Raw genomic sequence first — 21561 nt, forward strand, 5'->3', positions numbered from 1 at the left:
AAACTAATGTACTAATTTAAGATTGACATGATGTACTTGTTGGTTAAGTGTTTGCTTAAGCCATTGAATATAATGCATTCTTGAATTTTTTTCCTGCTATATGTTTTGTAATCTCATTTTACTTTACCATCACTGATGATGGCAGTCGAACCTGCCGAAACATATATGATTTAAAACCGCCAAATATCAAAATTGTCGCTATCTGCTTAAAACTATTTATACGATTGGTATTTAAATGACTACTCCCGAAGCAAGGCGCTGTATTACAGGCCAGCAGCTTGAGTCTACTCGCGATTGATAAACGTATCCAAGCCAAACTGCCCCAATTTGCTTAATAGTGGATCATCAGTCTTAGTTTTAGTTCTTGAAATTAAAGGAATTTCTTAATGGAAAGCATTGAATCATCAAAACATACTGTTTAATTATACAAACTTTAGTTTTTAAATCGTTGATAAAAGAGACTAAAAAAGGTGTTATAAAACAGGTGCTTGGTAGACTTGGAATAAAGGACCACCTTACAACGCCCGTCACTGGTAACACGTTAAACATATCATAAAATCTGTTAAAACATGTTAAAATATTTAAGAACGGTTTTATTCACCAACTGTTGCGCCCCTAGTGTTTTAAAAACTAGATGTACAATTTTATTAGTAGTGCTATCGTAATTAATCTCAACGGTAGTTGAACCATGTTATAGAGGCAAGCCACTGAGCACGTCTCATAACATCACGTCATTCCGGAAGTTACGCTCAACTCTTTAGTTAGCTTACAGAATTAAAATAGGTCAAGGTCGGTCACCCCAGAGATTGTATAAGCTACCACGATGCGATATTGTACTTTCAGTTTATCAGTACACAAGACTGACCAGTTTGTTTTACAAGCTAAAAAGACAGAGCGAAACCAAAATATTGGAAAGTAGGCGTCACTTTAGTTATTGTCGGTCAGGAGTCTGGCGTTACTTACTCGGTTATATAACAATTGATTTCATTGGAGGTTCAAACAAAAGGGAACCTAAAGGTGCTGATGGTAGGTGTTATGTGATTGGTCGTGAGCGTAGGAGTCGTCGACTGACCCAAGTTACATTGTCTGCTTCTCTCCCGTTATTTGCAGCTTACAGCGATTTTCTGCAAAATTCGCTGCGTTACGTCGAAAAATATCACCTCTTTTTACAGCTGCGTTGAGTTTTAAGAACCAACGCTGTTCTTTAAGCTTTGACCTATCGTTTATTAAAGTTCAGAGCTGCTTTTTTGTGGAGTTTAAGGCCGTGGTCCGTGAATGATAATCAAGTCTTCGAAAAAGACATGAGCACTTCGTAGGACGAAAGTTGTACTATCGCTTTTGCATTTATACTAATTATTTTATACATGGTGGCTTGAACGACACAAAATATGGATCCTACGGAGAGTTTTGTGTTTTCTAATGATGGAGTTGATGATGGTCTGGATGAATGTAAGTAGAAATTCTTCTAGGCCTCTGGACGGGTCGACCTTCTAGAGGCTTAAAAGATGGAGTACGTCTAGACTCAAATACAACTGGATTGAGAGCGTTTCGACTGTTTATATTTTGCAGACGAGAACGACTCCGGCGATAAATCTTCTCATGGAAGGTTAAGGAAGCGTAAAAGCAACGTTTCATTACTAATGAAAGAGTATGTATCAAGTATTTTGGGGTAAAATGTGTTGTGGTTCGATGGAGACACGAGATATCTTTATTTCTCGCTTGTCTTCAAATTTTGGCTATTGCTTCTTCCGTTTAGCGCTTAGACTTGCTATAATAAAAACTAATATCCCTACCACCTCTTGTTTACAGCGAGGAATCGGACGATGATGATTCTGAAAAGCCAGAAAGTAAAATTTCCAGGTAAAAAAGCACACTGACCCGGACATTGTTTGTGTTAAGCGCTGAAAATCATGTTCAACGTAGCGGGGAATAAACCTCTGTATTTTAATATAATTCCTCGTTATACATATTCTTTTTCCCTATTAAACAACAAAAACAAATTACCCGTCTTCTAACCAGCTCGATTAGGTTGAAGTTTAAGGGATTTTTGAGGCAAAGGGCAAGTATTTTTGGACTTTGGTGGTCGTTGAGTCTAGTTTGTTTACGAGAGATTTTAGAACCCCCTATCTTGCTAAATCCCATGGAATAACTCTCTCAACTCCATTATAGAAATGCGTTTTAAGAATAATTCCAAAACCAACATCCTTTCAATAATATAGGCTATATTTTCCCCAATACTACAAACTACTAAACGATACTACTATTTCATAATATATTCTGATCATATAATCCTTTTTTTTTTCTAGACAAGGTGGTGATTCTGATAATATTAAGGATAAATTTGCAAGGTAAGTACTAAGTCTTTTCTTTTTACCATATTTCCTTATAAAACGGTTGGAATATTAAACGACTGAAATGGAACTTAAGGGACTTTAGATTTATTGATGTACATACATACTATTTGAATCAAGAATACTTTACGTTTTGAAATTTTGAGTTAATATTTATTTAACAAATTCAATGTTTTGCTTCGAGTTCTATTCCTCATATTGTCTATCCCCAAATATAATTATACCTTTAGGTCTTGCTTTAAATCTACATTTCCTGGCGTTTTGTTTTCTAAAAGATATTTTTGAAGGAATAGCATTAAGAGGTGTTTAAAAGAGCATTTTTGATGGCATCAAAGGCACCTTCCTGGAAATTACATTTCCTCAGGGGGCACGTTGCGTTTGGTATTATACATGAACCACAGGAAAAGAATAATCTACATAACGCTATAAACTATTTCATTGTATGAAGAAAATTATGATGATCATCTAGTTTCAACATTTCAAATTTATAATGCATCATTGTTATTCTCATTGCGTTGTCCTGTATTTCAAAGCTTTGCAATTATTACTGGAAAAGGACCAGACTTATTTACTGGACCTTGTCGTACCTTTAGTACAGCTTGTCACACCTAATTCCTCTGGATAATAAATTCATTCCTATTGTTATCTTTTTTTGGTACATTTGAATTAATTTTGCTGTCCGACATCTTAAGATTAATGTTGCTCGGTAAATCTCAAGATTGCCTATGTTACCTTGTATACTTTTTCCAAACCATCGTATATATTTTTGAACCTTGGTAACAAAACCGACACCTTGGTGTTGAAACCACACAAAATGGTTTTTGTAATATATGATTAAGCTGAATATTTTAATACCTATTGTTTGGGAGCAAGCTTTACTAAAATGTCTCTGTTATATTAGCTACAGCAATTTGTCACAAGACAAAATTGCTAATTAATTTTGCTTGCTGTTATTTGAACTGAGGTCCTGTGTCTGGCTTAGGATCAAGTACTTGTCTATCTATACAAACTGGGTACTTGGAATTAAATTGATTGTTTTCCTGTTTTGACTCTAAAAACTGAGTGAAATTTAAAACCAGGGAGAAATTTTTATCACTTCAAAGCTTATTATTGACTTGCAAAATAATAATCTTTCCAAGTGCTTCTAGTATTTCCATCACTAAAGTGACTTCCTTAATGAGGTAGATCTAGAATTGATTTGAGCAGAGATAATAGATTCTTTTGTTAGATATCTATTATGAGATGTTCAGTAGTATGGCTCTAGGTGGAAAGCTATATTGTAAGGTAATATATAGGAGATCAGACCCTTTATCTTTTGGCTTTGGTATTGTAGTTAATGTTGTAATAATGTTCAGGACACCTGGTCGAATGTATGGAGAATTTGCCTGTGTTCAGTAACAATGGCTTTAATCCTAAATGTCTTTATCTATGCCACAAGTCTTGTTCAGTAAAAATTGAACTATCTAGAACATCCAGTATTAATTATTAGTTTTATTATAAAGCCATAAGTATTGGTTAGATCTAGGTGTTTGTGTCTTGTGCAGTTTTTGAAATACTTTTTGATTGTCCTTCCTTTTCGAAATAACACATTCTCTTACAGATTTGATTCAACTCAATTTGTAAACAATTTGTCCACATCAGGACTTAAGTCTTGCGTCTGTAAAACCAGCATAACACAATAGAATATGAATTTCTTTAGGATTCATAGTCCCAGTCACATTCTAATCTAACCCCGTACCTCTACTTTTATGACTGCCATATTCTACTTTGTGTGAAGGATATTCAAAATAAATTAAGAATCAAAAATAATAAAAATAAACTGATAAGAAAATCAGCTGTTAAAGTAGAGAAATGAACCTGTTATCAACATTGGCAAATAGATGACAGGTTGAAATGTCTGATAAGCTATACTTTGGGGTTTTCAAGTTGCGACAGTATATGTACTGTACTTCAGATCCTAACCATATGGCTCTAATTAACTTAAAACATCACAAGTTAAACAATATAAGGTCAGCCACTGTGGTATTTTTTTTTCCAAAAAAAATTCATTGGTAGTGAAAATATTTCAACACACATGTGGTTGGCCCATAGTGTATTTATAAGTTTAGGAGAACAATGTAGATAACAAAAAAACCAACCCTCAATGCAATGTAATTCAATAACGACTTTAATCCTATTGCACTGTACATGTCAGGTGTGCTTGGTATTGTCCAGACTCTGTTCAGACAATTGTATCGAATGCCTGGAATACCCGCTATTACTAGATGTTTTCCAGACATACCAGCTAATTTTGGTGGTCAAATTTGATCCAGTCCTGAATGTTAATTCATTTTGTACTGTTAATTTTGAACTTTTGATTATTATTTTTTGGTTATTATGATGTATTCGCACTGTAATATAATAACACTAAAAAAAACTGATATTTTCACATGTGAAAATAACATGTTATTTTCACATGTGAAATATCGTTACCATGTGTATTTAAGCTATTAGTTTATAAATAAAAACTTTTTATAATAATAAAAGCTTGTTACCCTAAGTTGATTTTATGGATAATTATATAATAAACAGAATATTACATGGGCGCTTGGAGATACGAAATTTATCTTCTCGTGTTGAAAATCTCTCACTCATTCGCTGTGCTTCACTCATGAGAGATCTTTTCAACACTCAAAGATAAATTTCGTATCCCCACGCACCCATGTAATATCCTTTATTTATTAAATAGCTTTTATTATTGACTTATACCTTTGTGATAGAATTAGTTTGAAAACCTTTACAGCTCAAAATTATATATTTGATCACATGTATTCGTAATTGGCTCAGTAATTTGAAAATTTTGTGAATTGCATCTGAAAAGCTCTTCCAACGGAGATCCAATAAAGTTATTGTATTGTATTGTTAAAAACTTATACTGTCAATATACTCCAGTAACAGAAATGATACAGAAATAATACAGTAAAACCCCACGTATAAGAACCTAAAATTTAAGAACCTGTTAGGCTGAAATTTTCATTTTAAGCACCCTTCACATAAGAACCATTTCAGGCTGAAATGTCAAAGTAGGTTCTTAATTTTTGGTAAGAAAAAGAGTACTTGTATTTTCATGCTAGATACATGGAATATAGTAGAGTGCAAACATTAGTGCTAAGTTATGCACAGATTTACTTTATATTTGGAAATTAAAAACCCATTTAAGAACCTAGATAGCCTGATTTCAAGTTAAGCACCATTTATATAAGAACCTGTTCAGGTTGACTTGGAAAAATCTAGGTTCTTATACACGGGGTTTTACTGCATTTGTTATTTTGTGCATAAAATAGTACTGTAAATGTAGTGGTATTGAGTGTGAGTGAAAGCAGGCCCATGTCAGTGAAAGCTGCAAAAATAATCATTCTGCTCCAACAAATAAAAGATTATTATTATTGTACTTGTAATAATTTAAAACTTGACTGCCCATGGTACCAGAACAGGAGCTTTATAATTAGAATTATCATACATTTTTTAGACTTTTCAATAAGAATTCGTTCATTGATTATTCTCCTCTTTAAATATGAAACTGGCTTCTCAGTTTTACTGAATTTACGTTTTTCCGTTTTGTGACCCATCAAGATTGGATGTGCCTGCAACTTTGGTCTATTCATGCTAATCTAAAGCTTCATCCAATAGCTACTGAAGCCTTGTTACTGAGTAAATTCAACAAGGTGACATGGTATTGAAGTGTGACAAGAAAGCCACACACTAGGGACAAACGACAGACTGCTCTAATGAATTACCAACAGCAAGTAACACAAGAATATTCTAAAATTGCGACATGGGCAGTTTTATAATTCAGATGGAGGACATTCCTACCCCCTTTCACAACAGGGCCTCTATTTCAGAACAGCCATAGTCTGACCCCAGCTTAAGGCAAATATATATGATGTACTATGCATTTAATATTATTATTAATATCCATCATTATTATTCCAGAGAAAATCACAGTGAAATTGAACGCAGAAGAAGAAATAAAATGAATGCATACATCAATGAGTTGTCAGACATGGTACCGTCGTGTACTGGACTGGCCAGGAAACCCGACAAACTAACAGTCCTGAGAATGGCAGTAAATTACATGAAGACTCTCAGAGGTACGCACATTGGAATTAATATGAAAGAGAGGTTGTTGGGGGGTGAGGAAGGGTGATTTGTCTACACTAGAATCCTTTACTTAGAAGATATTCCATGTACAAGTGGAGCCTATGGAAGTTTGGTTTTGAGTATTTGAACCCTAACCCTAACCCCTGGCCAAAATTCTAGACTTACCATATTTTTTCTTTACCATTGGCATTACGAACATTTTGACTCTAAAATCAGGCTATCCCTGAGTAAACGAGTCTGTAATCAAGGAACACAGGGATATTTGACTTGTACAAAAATCATCTATTGTCTTACTATTAAGAGTAAATGGTTTGAACCCAGGTGTTGAATTTTGTTGTGAAATGTGATTGTCCAGGTGAGTGTCTTGAGAAAGATTGTTGTTGTTGGTGACTGACATTTCGACAACCTGAGCGGAAGTCATCTTCAGAGTCCAGTGAGAAAATGAGAGACAGTCAATGGTATTTATACCTCTGTTTCATTCCTAAAGTAAACGGTAATTAGTCGGTATTGTTATGTAAAGATGTGTGGGTGTTATCATAAGTTGCTGTCTTTTGTTTGAGGTAGTAAATGAGTCTTTTGTAAGGTGCTGGTAATGTTGACTTTGGTTAAGTGGTTTTTGTTCTAAGTTTGTATACCAGCTTTCAAGTGTAAGGCGTTGATGGTAGTTGGTGTTACATGTAATACATGTGGCAGAGTCCTAGTCCATGTTGTGTCCAGTGTTCTTGTGATGTTCAGCGATGTCATTGTTAGGATCTTGTTTATTAGTGGACCGTTTGTGTTCAGTGAGTCTGTCATTTAAGGTCCTGCCAGTCTGTCCAATGTAAATGGAGTCACCAACAACACAGTCTTTCTCAAGACTACACTCACCCGGACGATCACATTTCTCAACCAGTTTCTTACTATTCTCATGAGAAAATAGAAATTCGAATAATAAAGAAGTTTGCAATGCATTATGGTAGTTGTAGTAAAATGATGCCATCATGTAAACACCCTACAACTGTCTTGAATATGTCTCTCCTGTATCATGTTTCTTTGTTTATCTTTTGCAAACACTTATATTTATATTCAAGATCAATTGTAGTTATTGTGATTGTTTATTTTCTAGAAAACCCAGCTAACCTAATAACATATTCCTAATATTCATAAAGTCATAATTCTCACAAGACGAACCCAAAACTTTAGTTATGTTTAGTTGATACTTGATTTGTTATTCTTTAGAGACGACAAAAGAAGAAAGATTAGGTAAAGATTACTTTCAAAATCTTTTCAACAGTTAAATCAGTGAACATCCTTAGACAGCATCCAGGGGATATTCAGTTGTCACTCTCATGTCTTTGTACTAATAATTATTGGAAAGATATGAATTTGTTAGGACACAGGTAGACAGTATAGTAGTTTAAAAAGATTGTGATTCTTCTGTGTTTTAGTAAACTAGACAGAGTCTTTTAGAAGCCAAAACTAGGCTAAACCAACATATTTTACCTATTGTAGTCAATACATATCTTTTTGTAGAAATACAGAATACTTTTCTTTACTTTGCATAGTTGATTGCAGCTCGAGTAGTCATCACGGTTAATTATAAAGAGATTTTAGAAGCCAAAACCAGGCTAAACCAACATGTTGTACCTATTGTAGCCAATACTGACATCCCATTTTCGTAGAAATACAGAATACTTTTCTTTGCTTTGCATAGTGAATTGCAACTCGCTATTGTCAGTGCTATTGACTCCAGTATCACAGGAGAATACATGACCATCCAAGTATATATTGTGTCATAACACACCTATCACATGACTGCTAAAGAATGATGATCTGGAACTGATATTCTGCAAATTCCTAAACTAAAGAGATGATGTTGTAGTACAACATACATCATACCTTTTTGCACCGTCTATTGCCTTTAGTGATTTTCTTGATCATCATCAATCTAAATAATGTAGTAATTTGGACTAATTTTAGAGTTTGATGGGCAAACAGGCATAAAGACAGACAGACAGACAAACTGAGCAACAGACAATCTGACTGGCTGACAGACAGAAAGGCAGACAACCTGAGCAACAGACAATCTGACAGACAGACAAACTGAGCAACAGACAATCTGACAGACAGACAGACAGACAGACAAGTAAGTAAACAGACAAGTTGGCAGACAGGCAAAGAGACACAATACAAACTGAGCAACAAACATTCTGACTCACTGACAGACTGACCTAGAAAGGCAGATAGACCAGGCAGGCAAGCAGGCAAACTTAGCAACAGACAGTCTGACTAACAGACTGAGAGAAAAGCAGGCAGACAGATAGACAGACATTGAGTGACACTGATACACCCCTTGGGTTAATCTAAGTTAATACTAATGATAAATACTAACATAATAACAATTTCTCATATTTAATTACCTAACGTAAAAGCAGAGTAAAGAGTATTTTCTATTAACTTTATTTATTTCTCAATTACAATTGGTTTGTATATACTGTTATGTTTAATAAGGGGTTTATTTTTCCCCTTCAGCTCCTCAGGATGTGAACTACAAGCCTTCCTTCCTCTCAGACCAGGAGCTGAAACACTTGATCCTAGAAGTATGTTTAACCTACTTTTATTCATTGAGTTTGAAGCTTCATGATCCCATGGACAAAAACAAAAAAGCTAGGCTTAGCCTGCATTCTAAGGTTGAGGTGAAAAAACTAGGTCAAGTTGGCATTAAGTGCCTTGTGGGACTGGTTTGGGGGACATGTTTCCAAGACAGCGTCTATTTTGTCTCCTTAAAAGCCCCACAATGCACTTCAATGCCAACACAACCCAGTTTTTTCCTCAACCTTGAAATGAAAGGGTTACCTTTCATTACTCGAGATGGCGTAGTGGTAAAATGTTTACCTGGAGTTCAAATTTATCCAGTTTACACTCAAGTTGAGTTGGTAGTTGAATTGGTTGGTTCACTTTCTGACTCCCAGGGTTATTCCAGTCTTGGTTTTTTCCTCCCTCTCTCAGACCAGCCCTAACTAATTCAAACTGGCTGGATCTGTGCTCTGGGGTCATGCATAGACTGTATAGTGGCTGCCAAAGGTGGCTTCTCATTCCTTTCAGTTCCATCCTGTTGAGCTTTGCCACTGTATACTTGCATTGATGTATAGCGATAACAAAAATAACAAGTGCAAATTGTAGATTTTCCCCTAGAACTACACGATATGAGACTCTGTCAGAAATCTGGACATTTGGAAAAGCCAATCTCTTTCTGTGATTACCCCCTTGGGACTTACACATAATTTATACTGGAGACCCTCTTCATCTGTGGATAAAAATAATCCCTCTCTGTGAGGGAGGTATGGATACCTTGTAGGAGATATAAATTATTAATTTTGTGGTTATTGTTTGTAGGCAGCAGATGGTTTTCTGTTTGTAGTTAATTGTAAAACAGCAACAGTTGTTTACGTATCTGATTCCATTACTCCCGTATTGGGTCAAGCACAGGTGAGACATATTAATTTATTAATACTCTTGGATTCTTTGCAGCACTTTGGACTGCAGCTCAATTTGGAGGGCAAAATAATAGGTTTCCAGTTGGCAGTAGATTGAAATTATTTTGTTTTGTCCTCCAAATTGAGCTCCTTTGACCTGAAATACAAGGGGTCTATGTATAGGATGTTTTGGATAGTATAAGGAAGGCTTCATCCTCCCCAGGGGTAAGAGGTGGGGATAAGTAAGCTCTCCCCGGCGAACAGACATGGGGTTGAGTAAAGCTCTCCCCAGGGAACAGGGGTGGGGTTGAGTAAGCCTGTCAAGTATTCAAAGCTTTAGCTACACAGGTTAAAGAGAATTAAAAAGAATATTTAAACATGAGTCAGACCCGCCCTCCATGTATTTATATATATGTGCATTTGCATATACAAGCTTTCCATGATACTTTTAATTTAGCCTCTGATGATGACAGTGACGTCAAAAGCAAAAGGCAAATAAAAAGATCATACAGTAGTGTTTGGCCTCACTCAATTCATATCTACACATTTCACAACTGTGTAAGATTATTCAAAGCATTTTGCTTGACCTTGCTATTCTTATTGATTGCAGAATGCTTGGATGAACCAGTCATTGTTTGATTTAATCCATCCTGATGATATTGAAAAAGTAAGGGAACAGTTGATGTCCACAGATTCACCAGATGCCGGTAGAGTTCTGGATATTAAAAGTAAGTTTCCACAGTTGGAAAAAGTGATATTTAATCCTGGTTTAATCCTTGCACACCACCATTACATTAAATATTCTATGGTTAAAACTTTCATCTCACGTGGTGATTTTCATGGAGAGAGGAATTTTAAGACAATGGGAGTACAACACATGCAATAGTCAACTCAAATGTGAGAAGCATGGTCGGCACAGCTGTGACCTGGGATCTAGTCCCACTAGGCTTAGCGTCGTATGTGAGTAGAGTTGTTTGTTGGTTCTCTTCTGTGCTTTGAGGCTTTTTCTCCAAGTTCTCTGGTTTTTACCCCCTCTGCAAAAATCAACTTATAATTGCAATTGGAATCCAGTGGATGAAGACCTGCTTCGTATAAATGGTGCTGTGAAATCTCTTTTTTTTTTTATAACATTCTTAAACATATCTGTTTATAAAATATCTAATTTTTTTTTTTTAAATTATTTTCCAGCTGGAAATGTGAAACGAGAGGGACATGGAGGTAATGATTTTAGCTAAGCCTTACTGCAATCTTCATAAACCTGTAAACTCTGTGTCTGCGAGCTGCAAGCTGAAATTTGGTTTTTCACTGCTGTCAATCAAACCTTATCAGTCAGTACCTTTCATATTTTTGACTAGCAGCAGTGAAAAAACAAATTTCAGCATGCAACTCAGAAACCCAGAGTTTGCATGTTTGTGAAAATTGCATTAAAGAAAAGCCTCTGGTTCATGAGACTTGGTAGTCTCTTTTCTTTGAAGAAAGCAATTGTTTTATCATAAAGCTTTGTTTTTATTTATTCCTTATAAAATTTAAACTGGGAGCCAATGTTACCCAAGGAGTTTTTTAATGGGCCCTGCCAGCTGATCTGAGAAAAATATTAACCAATCAGAATGGAGAAAATTTGTAAACCTGGTGTGTCATTTTTCTTCTTGAAGTTCTTTTCTTCTTGGATTCGCAAGCTACCAATTATGTAATAAAAAAAGTTGCTGATAAGCGCTATTTTCATTCCAGTGGTGGACACGCTTTTATTTTTTGCTGGCCGATTTTGCAGGCTTCATGACACCTCAGTTTTGCAGTGACATCATTTTGCATCAGTTTTTTAGATCAACTGGTGCCATTTACACTCTGTAAAATTAATGTAACAGAACTGTGATATTTTTTATGACTGACCTTTCTTTTTCTTTATATTTCTTTCTCAGGACACCAACGTACACAAGTAACATCCAGAAGAAATTTCATTTGTCGGATGAGATGTGCAGAATTACCTGAAGAACAAGCAGCAGAATCAAGGGGTAAAGAATCTTTCAAACTACATGCGTTGGATGAAGAGTATGCTGTGGTACACTGCACTGGATATCTAAAGGTGAGTGACAGCATGGTGAATGTATTATACATGATGATGATGATGACTAAGGTTGATGATATTGATGATGGTGATGATGAGGAGAACGATGGTGATGATGCTGCTACTGATGATGATGATAATGATGTTGATGATAGTGATGATGCTACTGATGATGATGTTGATGATGCTACTGATGATGATATTGATGATGCTACTGATGATGATATTGATGATGCTACTGATGATGATAGTGATGATGCTACTGATGATGATATTGATGATGCTACTGATGATGATATTGATGATGCTACTGATGATGATATTGATGATGGTGATGATGAGGAGAACGATGGTGATAATGCTGTTACTGATGATGATGATGATGTTGATGATAGTGATGATGAGGATGATGGTGATAATGCTGTTACTGATGATGATGATGATGATGTTGATGATAGTCATGATGTTGCTACTTATGATGATGCTACTGATGATGATAGTGATGATGCTACTGATGATGATATTGATGATGCTACTGATGATGATATTGATGATGGTGATGATGATAATATGATGGCAAAGACTGGTAATAATTATTGATGATGATGATTGATATAATTAATGGCATTGATGATGATTGTAAAGATTGCTGGTGATAATATGGTAATGACTAATGATGGTGATGATTGATGACATTGATGATGATGTGATAATTGATAATGATGTTTGGTTCTGGTGATTATGATGGTGATGATGATGATTGATGATGATGATTGATGACAATGGAAGTTATAGACAATGTTGAAGATTAATGATGATGATTGATAGGATATATTAATAGCATTGCCTTTCTATTCCCTCAGAATTGGAACCAAAATGGCAACTATCCTGGAGACGACAATTCATCCATGTCATTGGTCACGATTGGACGGCTGCAGCCTGCTAGCATACCTCAGAGTACTGACCTTGTTGACACCCCTACTGTTACGGAGTTCATCTCAAGGCACAGCCTAGATGGCAAGTTTACCTTTGTCGACCAAAGGTAAGGAAATTGCAGGGTTTCTACAGCTGAGAAAAAGACTTGGAATCCAGGGGCAGACTTAGAAGGGCTGTCTGTGTTTAACATCTTTAAGTAAAAAAGGATCTTGGACTGCCATTTGATGTGGTCATTTATTAATAAACCTTCAATAAATCTATCTGTGACTGAGGAAAATGAACTTAACAAATAGACATCAGTTTTTTATGTGTCTATCCTCTTATTGATGATAAATTGCGTCATCACATTGTCAAAGTAGTAAGTATCATCAATAAGTGGACAGACACATAAAAAACTGATGTCTTTTTGTTTTTTACAATAACAAAAACAATAAAAACTTCTCATTTTTAGCGACCAAAAAACCAAACAGAAAGAGCGAGCGCTTGTTGACGTCAGCTTTAACTTTCTGTCCTTGTTAATGATGATAAAAATAACCAATCAGCGCACGAGAAATTTGTAAGTTATTATAAAAATCTGTTTTGTTCGTTTACAGGGTGACAGAAGTCATGGGGTATCAGCCTCAAGAACTGCTAGGGCAGCTCTGCTTTGATCTCTTCCATCCTGAAGATCTAAAACACATGACAGAAAGCTTTGAACAAGGTGAAGAAAACTATGAAGAATTACCTGGTTCTGCTGACAGACTAAATCTTGTTTATTGACTGCTGACTCATTGACTGATCAACCTGATCAACCCTCAATCAACTTTCTTACTCATTGAGGATGTGATTAATATTAATGTATTTTTTTTATTCTAGTTATTAAACTAAAAGGTCAGACACTATCAGTTCGTTACCGGTTCCGGAATAAAGCTGGAGAATGGGTTTGGACCAGGACAAGTTGTTTTAGCTTTCAAAATCCATATACTGATGAAGCAGAGTACATTGTCTGCACAAACAACATAGTGAGCAAGTATGTTATTTAGGCTGTATAGACTGTATGTTAATGTTGTTGCTGTTATCTGTTTGAATGTCATCACTTTCACCATTACTCATCATCTCTATCATCACTCATCATCATTGTCACTCATCATAATCAACATAATTCATCATCATCATCGTCAGTATCATCACTATCATCTCTCATCATCATCATTATCATCATCATCATCATTATCATCATCATCATCATTATCATCATCATGCATTAGCTTTTGGAGCTAGAGGTCCACGGTTCTATACTCAGGATCTCCACACCTGTTTGACTTCTCTCTAATCTGTGTAGCTTCAGCTTTAAATAGTCTTAAAACAGAGCTCTGATGGAGATTGGGTAACATGCACACCACGGCTTCCTGGAATACCAGCCTTGTAGCTGAAGGAACTGCCTCTTTTAACTTTATAGTGCACTAACATCCTTTAAGCATTACATTTGAATATCACCAATCAAGCTGGGGAGTTTTAACTTGATACATACCACTGATATCAGCTTTCAGATAGAGACGTCATTACCACAGATCATGGCAAGCCCAAGCTTGTCATCCAGGGGAAGTAATGGTCCCTACAGCACCAACAGTGCTGGCTCTGATTTCTCTCAGCTTTCACCGGCAAACAGTCTTACAAGTCCTGAAATACAACAGCAACAAATCCTACATCAACAGGCATTACAGCACCAGAGAAGTGCTGCCAGTCAGGCCATGCCTGGCGAGGACAATATTTTTCACTTTCCTGGACAATCTAAAGGTGAGATTCCTGGTCATTTATTTCATGGTTGCAAAACTTTTGTATGGAAAATACCATTATTCATGGAGGATTAACTAATTTAAGATTCAATGACCATAGACTGGATGGAAGTTACTTTAGGACTGGAACAATACAATGGGCTTCTGGTGTCGCACTGTAATGAGTTCAAGGCATTGTGTTAAAGGTTTTGATCAACTTTAGGACAATTTAGTTCACATTTCATGTGATTTTGGGATCAAACAAGGATAACACTTCAGTGTCTGTTGCCATAGTGTCCTATCTATCTTAAGGATGTTCGCTGGAAAATGAAGTTGCAATCAGAATTTTTTTAAACTTGGCATAAACATACCCAAACATATTCTTTTTCAAAAAATGAAATAAAAAAATGAGGTAACTGAATTATTTTTTGCTAAATGCTGAGGAAATATGGTATTCATCAAGGGAAAAACACACTCTATAGAGTAACCTGAGGGACCAAAGAAATCCTTGAAATAAGATCAAAAACATCAAACAAATTCATGGCCATCAAATATGACCTTGTTTAACATTTCTGAATTAAAAGCATGAGAGTAAAGGTGATAACACGCTGTGCAACATTGCACGCAACATTGCAAGCCAAAAGTTTGAATCAGGATGACACACATTGCAATGAAATCATGCAACATCACTTGTGTCAGCCTGCTATGTTAAGATATTTGGACAGCAGTTATTAATGTGGAGAAAGCTGATTGGCTGGAAATTTCAAAATGTTGCAGGTAATGTTGCAGCTATGTTCACATGAAGAAATTTGTTACGTTGCGCGCAATGTTGCAAGAGTAGAGTGCAATTCAACTTCAGATTAAATTGTTGCATGCAACGTTGCATGCAACAAGTTTGGGGTAGACACGCTACAACAGTCCTGTTGCATGCAATGTTGCACCGTGTGTCAGCACCTTAAGAGTTAGTGATAAGGATTTATGAGACTTTCAGTCCTTGCGATGCAGTCAAAATGCGTACAATTTGAATTCATTAACAGGTGGATTTTTTTCCTAAATTCCTTGTCAATCAGTCCCTTGCAATCAGAATTTTTTTAGATTTACATATTTTGTAGGTTTTGATAGTATCTTTATTTTAAGACAAAGAAAAATGGGGGTCACCAAACTGGTTTCCGAGATATTTTGCCGTAAAGAAATGAGAAATGGGTTTTCTTGATACTTTGCTTATCAAAACATTAAGATGACGTCATCATAATGAGCGCGTGCACTAAACTCATCCATAGAAAGTCTGCTGGCAAACAATGCCCATGAACGTCCTCTAACTTTATAATTATTTACACTTTTGACATCTTTTGTTTTTGTTTTGCCCCCTGGCAAGATGGCTGCCATATTGTCAAAGTAGTGCATTAACCAGAGGGTTTCTTTTTTTGATTCTTTGATGTGTGTGTTTAATATAAATAGCATTTTTTTCTTGATTAAGGTGCACATCATGTATCAGAGAGTGGACTGGATGCATTAGCAAAGGTATACATATCATATATTAATTATTTACATCATCCATTTGACTATAATAATGTAAGAACTATTAGAAAAGAATCTTTGTATTTTCATATTTTTTGGAACTTTAGGCTGGTGAACTTAGTGAGAAAAGAGGTTTAACGTCAACGATCAAAGGAAGTCCTGTAGATATCTCAGCCAATCAAATGAATCAACCCAACATGAGCTATAAAGAAACAACCCTGAACCGTGGTGTTTCCCAGGAAGGACCTGGACAAAATGGTACAGGGATGCTTCCACCAGGTGTTGACCAAGGATCCAAGAATACCACAGGTAGATAGACCATTTTCTACTTCAGTTAAATTTGATCCAGTAGAGTGTTTTTTTTTTTGCTGCTGCCAATCAAAAATAATCAGTCGGTACCTTTTATGTTCTTGACTGGAGGCAGTTACAAGCCAATTTGACAACAAGGCATTGGAATGTCTGAGTTTGCAGATATCAAAAACCACAGTAAGGATTCATATAGAATAGTTAAGCAACATAGACTATACTTTTCCTTTTTCTTATCCATTCTTATTCCTATTTCCTACTTGTTTTAATCCAATCAGCAGATTTAGACAAGACATTGGATTTCTCTACTGGCCAGGCAGGCAGCTTACTCGCTGCCTTAGTTCAGCGCCGGCAGGCTTTGGCAGCAGCTTCGGGCATTTCCACAACAATAGCTACCTCCACTATTCCTCAAGCAGCACTCTACAGTCAGCTTATGTCACAAATGAACGGAGGAATGACTATGTTGCCACCAGGAATGGGTAGAATGATGCAGCAACAAGGAGGAATGGGACAAATGTCACCAGTTGACATGATGAGAGGGCAACAAGCTGCTAGTGCCGCTGCCATTGGTGACTTAAGTCCTGGCACATCTATGCCATACAGTGGTGGTGCTAGAAAAGTTGATTCCAGAGACATGCCACAGGTATCCCAGAAAGGGTCTTATTCCCATCTTCTGTCAGAGAATATGAATCGTAGTGTCTCCTCAGTACCTTGGCCTGGAATGCTCAGTGGACAAATGGAGGGCAGCTCGTCTAGTAACAGCCCTCAGTCTTCTGGTATGTACGGTCAAGTTAACGCTCCAAATACTTCCAGTGGCCGCAGCACTGCAAGCAATTATCCCTACTATCAGTAAGAATTGAACATTGGTACCTTTCAAAGTTTTTTTAAGATAAGAAACACCTCATTGATGGCTGTATAGAGAACTGTAGACACAGCAACAATTCCAATTATGGCTACTATCAGTAAGATTCAAACATTGGCATCAAGTGTTTTTTAAAGATACAATACACCTGATTGATGGCTGTGTATAGAGAACTGTAGACACAGCAACAATTCCAATTATTGCTACTATCAGTAAGAATCAAACATCAAGGGTTTTTTAAAGATACGAAACACCTGATTGATGGCTGTGTATAGAGAACTATGGACACAGCAACAATTCCAATTATTGCTACTATCAGTTAAAATCAAACATCAAGGGTTTTTAAAGATACGAAACACCTGATTGATGGCTGTGTATAGAGAACTATGGACACAGCAACAATTCCAATTATTGCTACTATCAGTTAAAATCAAACATCAAGGGTTTTTTAAAGATACGAAACACCTGATTGATGGCTGCGTATAGAGAAAACTATGGACACAGCAACAATTCCAGTATTTTATATGAACAATACTATTTTATCAGAAATCAAACGAGGATGTTTCTGCTTTACATCGACAGCCATCATAAAAACCATGGTGTATAGTCACATTGAGCACAATTGTATAGCTCCCTACTAATATGGGTAGTAAGTGCCCACAGAGCTCTCCTTAAGGAATAGACATTGCTATCATTCCATAGCAATCCATAGTATAATGACACAGACTGGATAGAGGAAAGCATTCATGTATTGCAGTCTTCAATAGTCAGGCATTTTATTGCTATTTACTATTAATATTTCAAGTGTGACTACAGATAATAAATCCAATCCTACGGGTGTATCAAGAACCTGTCAACAATTCTTAACAATCTTCATATGAATACTCCAGTTTCGAGTTCTCTGTTGCCCAGGGTTAGCCAGCTTAACTTTGTGTAGAATATTCATGTGTTCTAGTGAAGGTCTGTGGAATTTCAAAGTGTTTTTATTGTTGAAGCTGTGCATTCAATACTTTAATGCTGGTATTTGTGAATATTTAGATACTGATTCGAGGCTAACCCTGAGTAAATGAGTCTGTAATCAAGGAACACAGCAGTAATTTGGTACTTGAAAATGGTCAATATAAAATGGCCAAGAATCTTTGGTTGGTGTTGACTGTGGTGTTAGTGTTAGTGTGTAATTATGTTATCACTTCTAAATAATGGTTCTCAACTGCATTGACTTGGTGGTGCAAACAGGTCCTTGAAAACTCCTTAAATTTGTCATGGGGGTGTGAATAGGGGTATGCACTCAATTGGTCTGCAAAAAAATGTTCTAAAAGCTAAATCCTCCTGAATCCTTTTTCTCAGCCAACAAAATAAGCTTAAACATTTCTGTCAAAGGTTTAGATCCACAGTTTAAACTTGATAACGAGCAGAACACAAAGTTTTGACAGAAAAATGGATAACTCCACAATCCACTCATTTGCAGGATCTGCTAATCCAGACAAAATTATTTACAAAATCTGTTGATCCATAGGCCTATTCAGCCCCCTCTATAGTCCTATTAAACAACTTGAATATTATTTTTGTAGGTTTTTGTCCTTGAAAAGTCCTTTTCTTTTGTGTGTGAAAATGACCTTGTATATGCATTAATCATTCTTGAAAAACAAAGCACTTGTCATACTGGGTTTTAGAAATAACGACCACTATAATAGTATTTATTGCATGGTCAATTTATTTTATATGATGTGGGATTTCTGATATCTTCTTTATGAAACTGTCCTTGAAAACATTGTTAAAGAAAGTTCTTATGAAGGTTTATATTCGAAATATTAACCTTCATAACTTAAAGGCCCGACATTGAAATGACGAATTATTTTTACAATCAACTATTCACTATCTAAAGATGAGAATATGTGGACCAGGTAGCACTTATGAAATAACTTATCTATATTTCTATATCTTGTATTTCACAAGTGCTACGCGGTCCACATATTTTCATCTTTGCATCATAATTACTGCGACCAAACATCTATTTCACTCCAGCCTGCTCTCAGTCTGACCTTTAGCTCAGCTGGTAGAGCATCGGTAGTACAATTCCGCAGGTCGTGGGTTCGATTCCCAGCGAGGTCGGAAATTAATTTTTCTGAATTTATTTCCAAGGGTCTTTCGCCCGGAATAACATCGTTCCCAAGCGCTATAACTTATCTATATTTCTATAGTATTCAGTATCTAAAGAATCAATAATTCTGAAAAAATATTGTGTAAAGGCTTATATCACTTTAGGTGTCCTCGACAAAGATTCAAGATTATTATTAATTTTATTATAACGCTTCTGCTTTCAAGATCATTAGCGAATGCCTATGTGCACCATGTCAGCTTTTTCATTCAAAAAAATACTCTACCATCAGAGGATGGGATTTCTGAAGGGAGAAAAGATAGGGGAGGGGAGGGAGGGGGAGAGTCTGTTCTGTAGTCCCAGAAAACAACCATACCTTTCTCGTGGAGGATTGGAATTTTGAGGTTTTCAGAAACAGGAGAGACATCTTCAAGTAAGGTACTGCAAAAACCTCTTTGGGACTTTGACAACTCATTGTGGCTGATATATAGGGGTAGGCTGGTTGAAAGATTTTTAAAATAGCACTTGTATTATGAGGGTTGCCCAACTACAAGAACTATTACTGTCAACGGCATTCCTCCTCCCAGATCTATAGTGTTTTTTACTTCATATTGAACCTTTTTAGTTGACTAAATAGGTTTCTTTTTAAACGACTGTATGTATGAAACAAATAAATGTAGTATAGGCCTCTACTGAGTTCCATAAACATGATGCATGCTGGTCTGGATTGGTTTTAACAAATCCATATATGGCATGGCATCAACTAAAATTAACCAAGTTATCCCACAATGCACCATGTTGGCTATCATTTATAAGTTTGACAAGCAGATTGCATTGTGGTCTAGTTTGGGTACAAACAACTCCTTATTAGGCATGATGGAATTAAGGATATTGGTTCCCAAGTTAGCCCACATTGCACCATGTTGGTAATCATTTCTGAGTTTGATAAACATGATGCATTGTGGTCTACCTTGGGTACTATTAACACCACATAAGGTATGAGGAACTATAAGATATGTTTGTACCCATACTAGACCACAATGCATCATGTTCACTATCTCTGTTAATAAAGGTCTATGGACTGGCATGTATTTTCTCAACTACTGTAAGCCTTTGAATAGACCTATCCCGAATTCACTTGACTGGTCACGAAACAATGGTTTCAAGTCAAGGTTGGACTTGATGAATAAAAGAATCAAGTTCAAATTTGGTAGACCTCAGTAGAACTACAAAACTTGGCACTAATTTGTACAGTTTTGTGAGTTAACTTTTTAACAGATATATGATATCATCACTCTACTAAAGGTAAGTATTGTGTAGTTAGTGGTCACAATACGGGACCCACAATTGGTTAGATAGCTGGTTTTTCCCTCCCTGCATCTGCTAAATGCTTCATAGGTAGATTGAAATATCTTTTGAAGGCTGATTACAGTCAGGGCATGGTATGAAAAAAAAATGGAATTTAGCATGTTAGTTTCTCCAGTTTTCCTCCCTCCCCAAAACCCAACATGCTAAAATCCAATTTGATCTGTGAGTTAGCTGTGTCCTGACTTAGATCAGCCCAGAGGTTGTTTCAGGGTTCTATCTGTGAGTTAGCCATGCCCTGACTTAGATCAGCCCAGAGGTTGCTTCAGGGTTTGATCTGTGAGTTAGCTATGCCCTGACTTAGATCAGCCCAGAGGTTGTTTCAGGGTTCAATCTGTGAGTTAGCCATGCCCTGACTTAGATCAGCCCAGAGGTTGTTTCAGGGTTTGATCTGTGAGTTAGTCGTGCCCTGACTTAGATCAGCCCAGAGGTTGTTTCAGGGCTCACTGTGAGTTAGCTGTGCCCTGACTTAGATCAGCCCAGAAGTTGTTTCAGGGTTCAATCTGTGAGTTAGCTGTGTCCTGACTTTGATCAGCCCTGAGATTGTTTCAGGTTTTGATCTGTGAGTTAGCCGTGCCCTGACTTAGGTCAGCCCAGAGGTTGTTTCAGGTTTTGATCTGTGAGTTAGTCATGTCCTGACTTAGATCAGCCCAGAGCTTGTTTCGAGGTGTGGGCACCTTTGGAATTGACTTCGTACATTAGTAACAAAGATCA

The 21561-nt window shown here is 36.4% G+C and overlaps 1 protein-coding gene across 4 annotated transcripts; it reads left to right on the top strand.

Moving 5' to 3' along the window:
• The first annotated feature begins 830 nt into the window (after positions 1-830).
• Positions 831-18946, top strand: LOC116296792 (uncharacterized). 4 transcript variants are annotated; one of them, XM_031704878.2, is made up of 19 exons: positions 832-1026; positions 1111-1449; positions 1570-1648; positions 1810-1860; positions 2307-2348; positions 6324-6481; positions 7710-7733; positions 9003-9070; positions 9867-9959; positions 10557-10674; positions 11135-11164; positions 11863-12026; positions 12872-13050; positions 13538-13644; positions 13800-13953; positions 14467-14720; positions 16176-16219; positions 16324-16525; positions 16801-18946. In XM_031704878.2, the coding sequence occupies exons 2-19, from the start codon at positions 1389-1391 to the stop codon at positions 17373-17375; spliced, it is 2403 nt and encodes an 800-aa protein (XP_031560738.2). In that variant the 5' UTR covers positions 832-1026; positions 1111-1388; the 3' UTR covers positions 17376-18946. The 4 variants fall into 4 exon arrangements, with proteins under 4 accessions (XP_031560739.2, XP_031560738.2, XP_031560737.2 ...); XM_031704879.2 differs by having other exon boundaries at positions 831-1449; positions 16804-18946; XM_031704877.2 differs by having other exon boundaries at positions 832-1449.
• Positions 18947-21561: the final 2615 nt, after the last annotated feature.

The sequence above is a fragment of the Actinia tenebrosa genome, unplaced genomic scaffold (genome assembly GCF_029948245.1).
Source record: "Actinia tenebrosa isolate PJP-AT-01 unplaced genomic scaffold, QUT_ActTen_1.0 PGA_scaffold5__44_contigs__length_20552954, whole genome shotgun sequence".
NCBI classification, from domain to species: Eukaryota; Metazoa; Cnidaria; class Anthozoa; order Actiniaria; family Actiniidae; genus Actinia; species Actinia tenebrosa.

What these genes read in the sequence shown, in the direction of transcription:
- LOC116296792 (XM_031704877.2), top strand. Translation starts at nt 1,389, where the DNA reads ATGGATCCTACGGAGAGTTTTGTGTTTTCTAATGATGGAGTTGATGAT. An exon ending in CCAGAAAGTAAAATTTCCAG is followed by an intron (nt 1,861 to 2,306) that starts GTAAAAAAGCAC and finishes TTTTTTTTCTAG; the next exon opens with ACAAGGTGGTGATTCTGATA. An exon ending in GACTGGATGCATTAGCAAAG is followed by an intron (nt 16,220 to 16,323) that starts GTATACATATCA and finishes TTGGAACTTTAG; the next exon opens with GCTGGTGAACTTAGTGAGAA.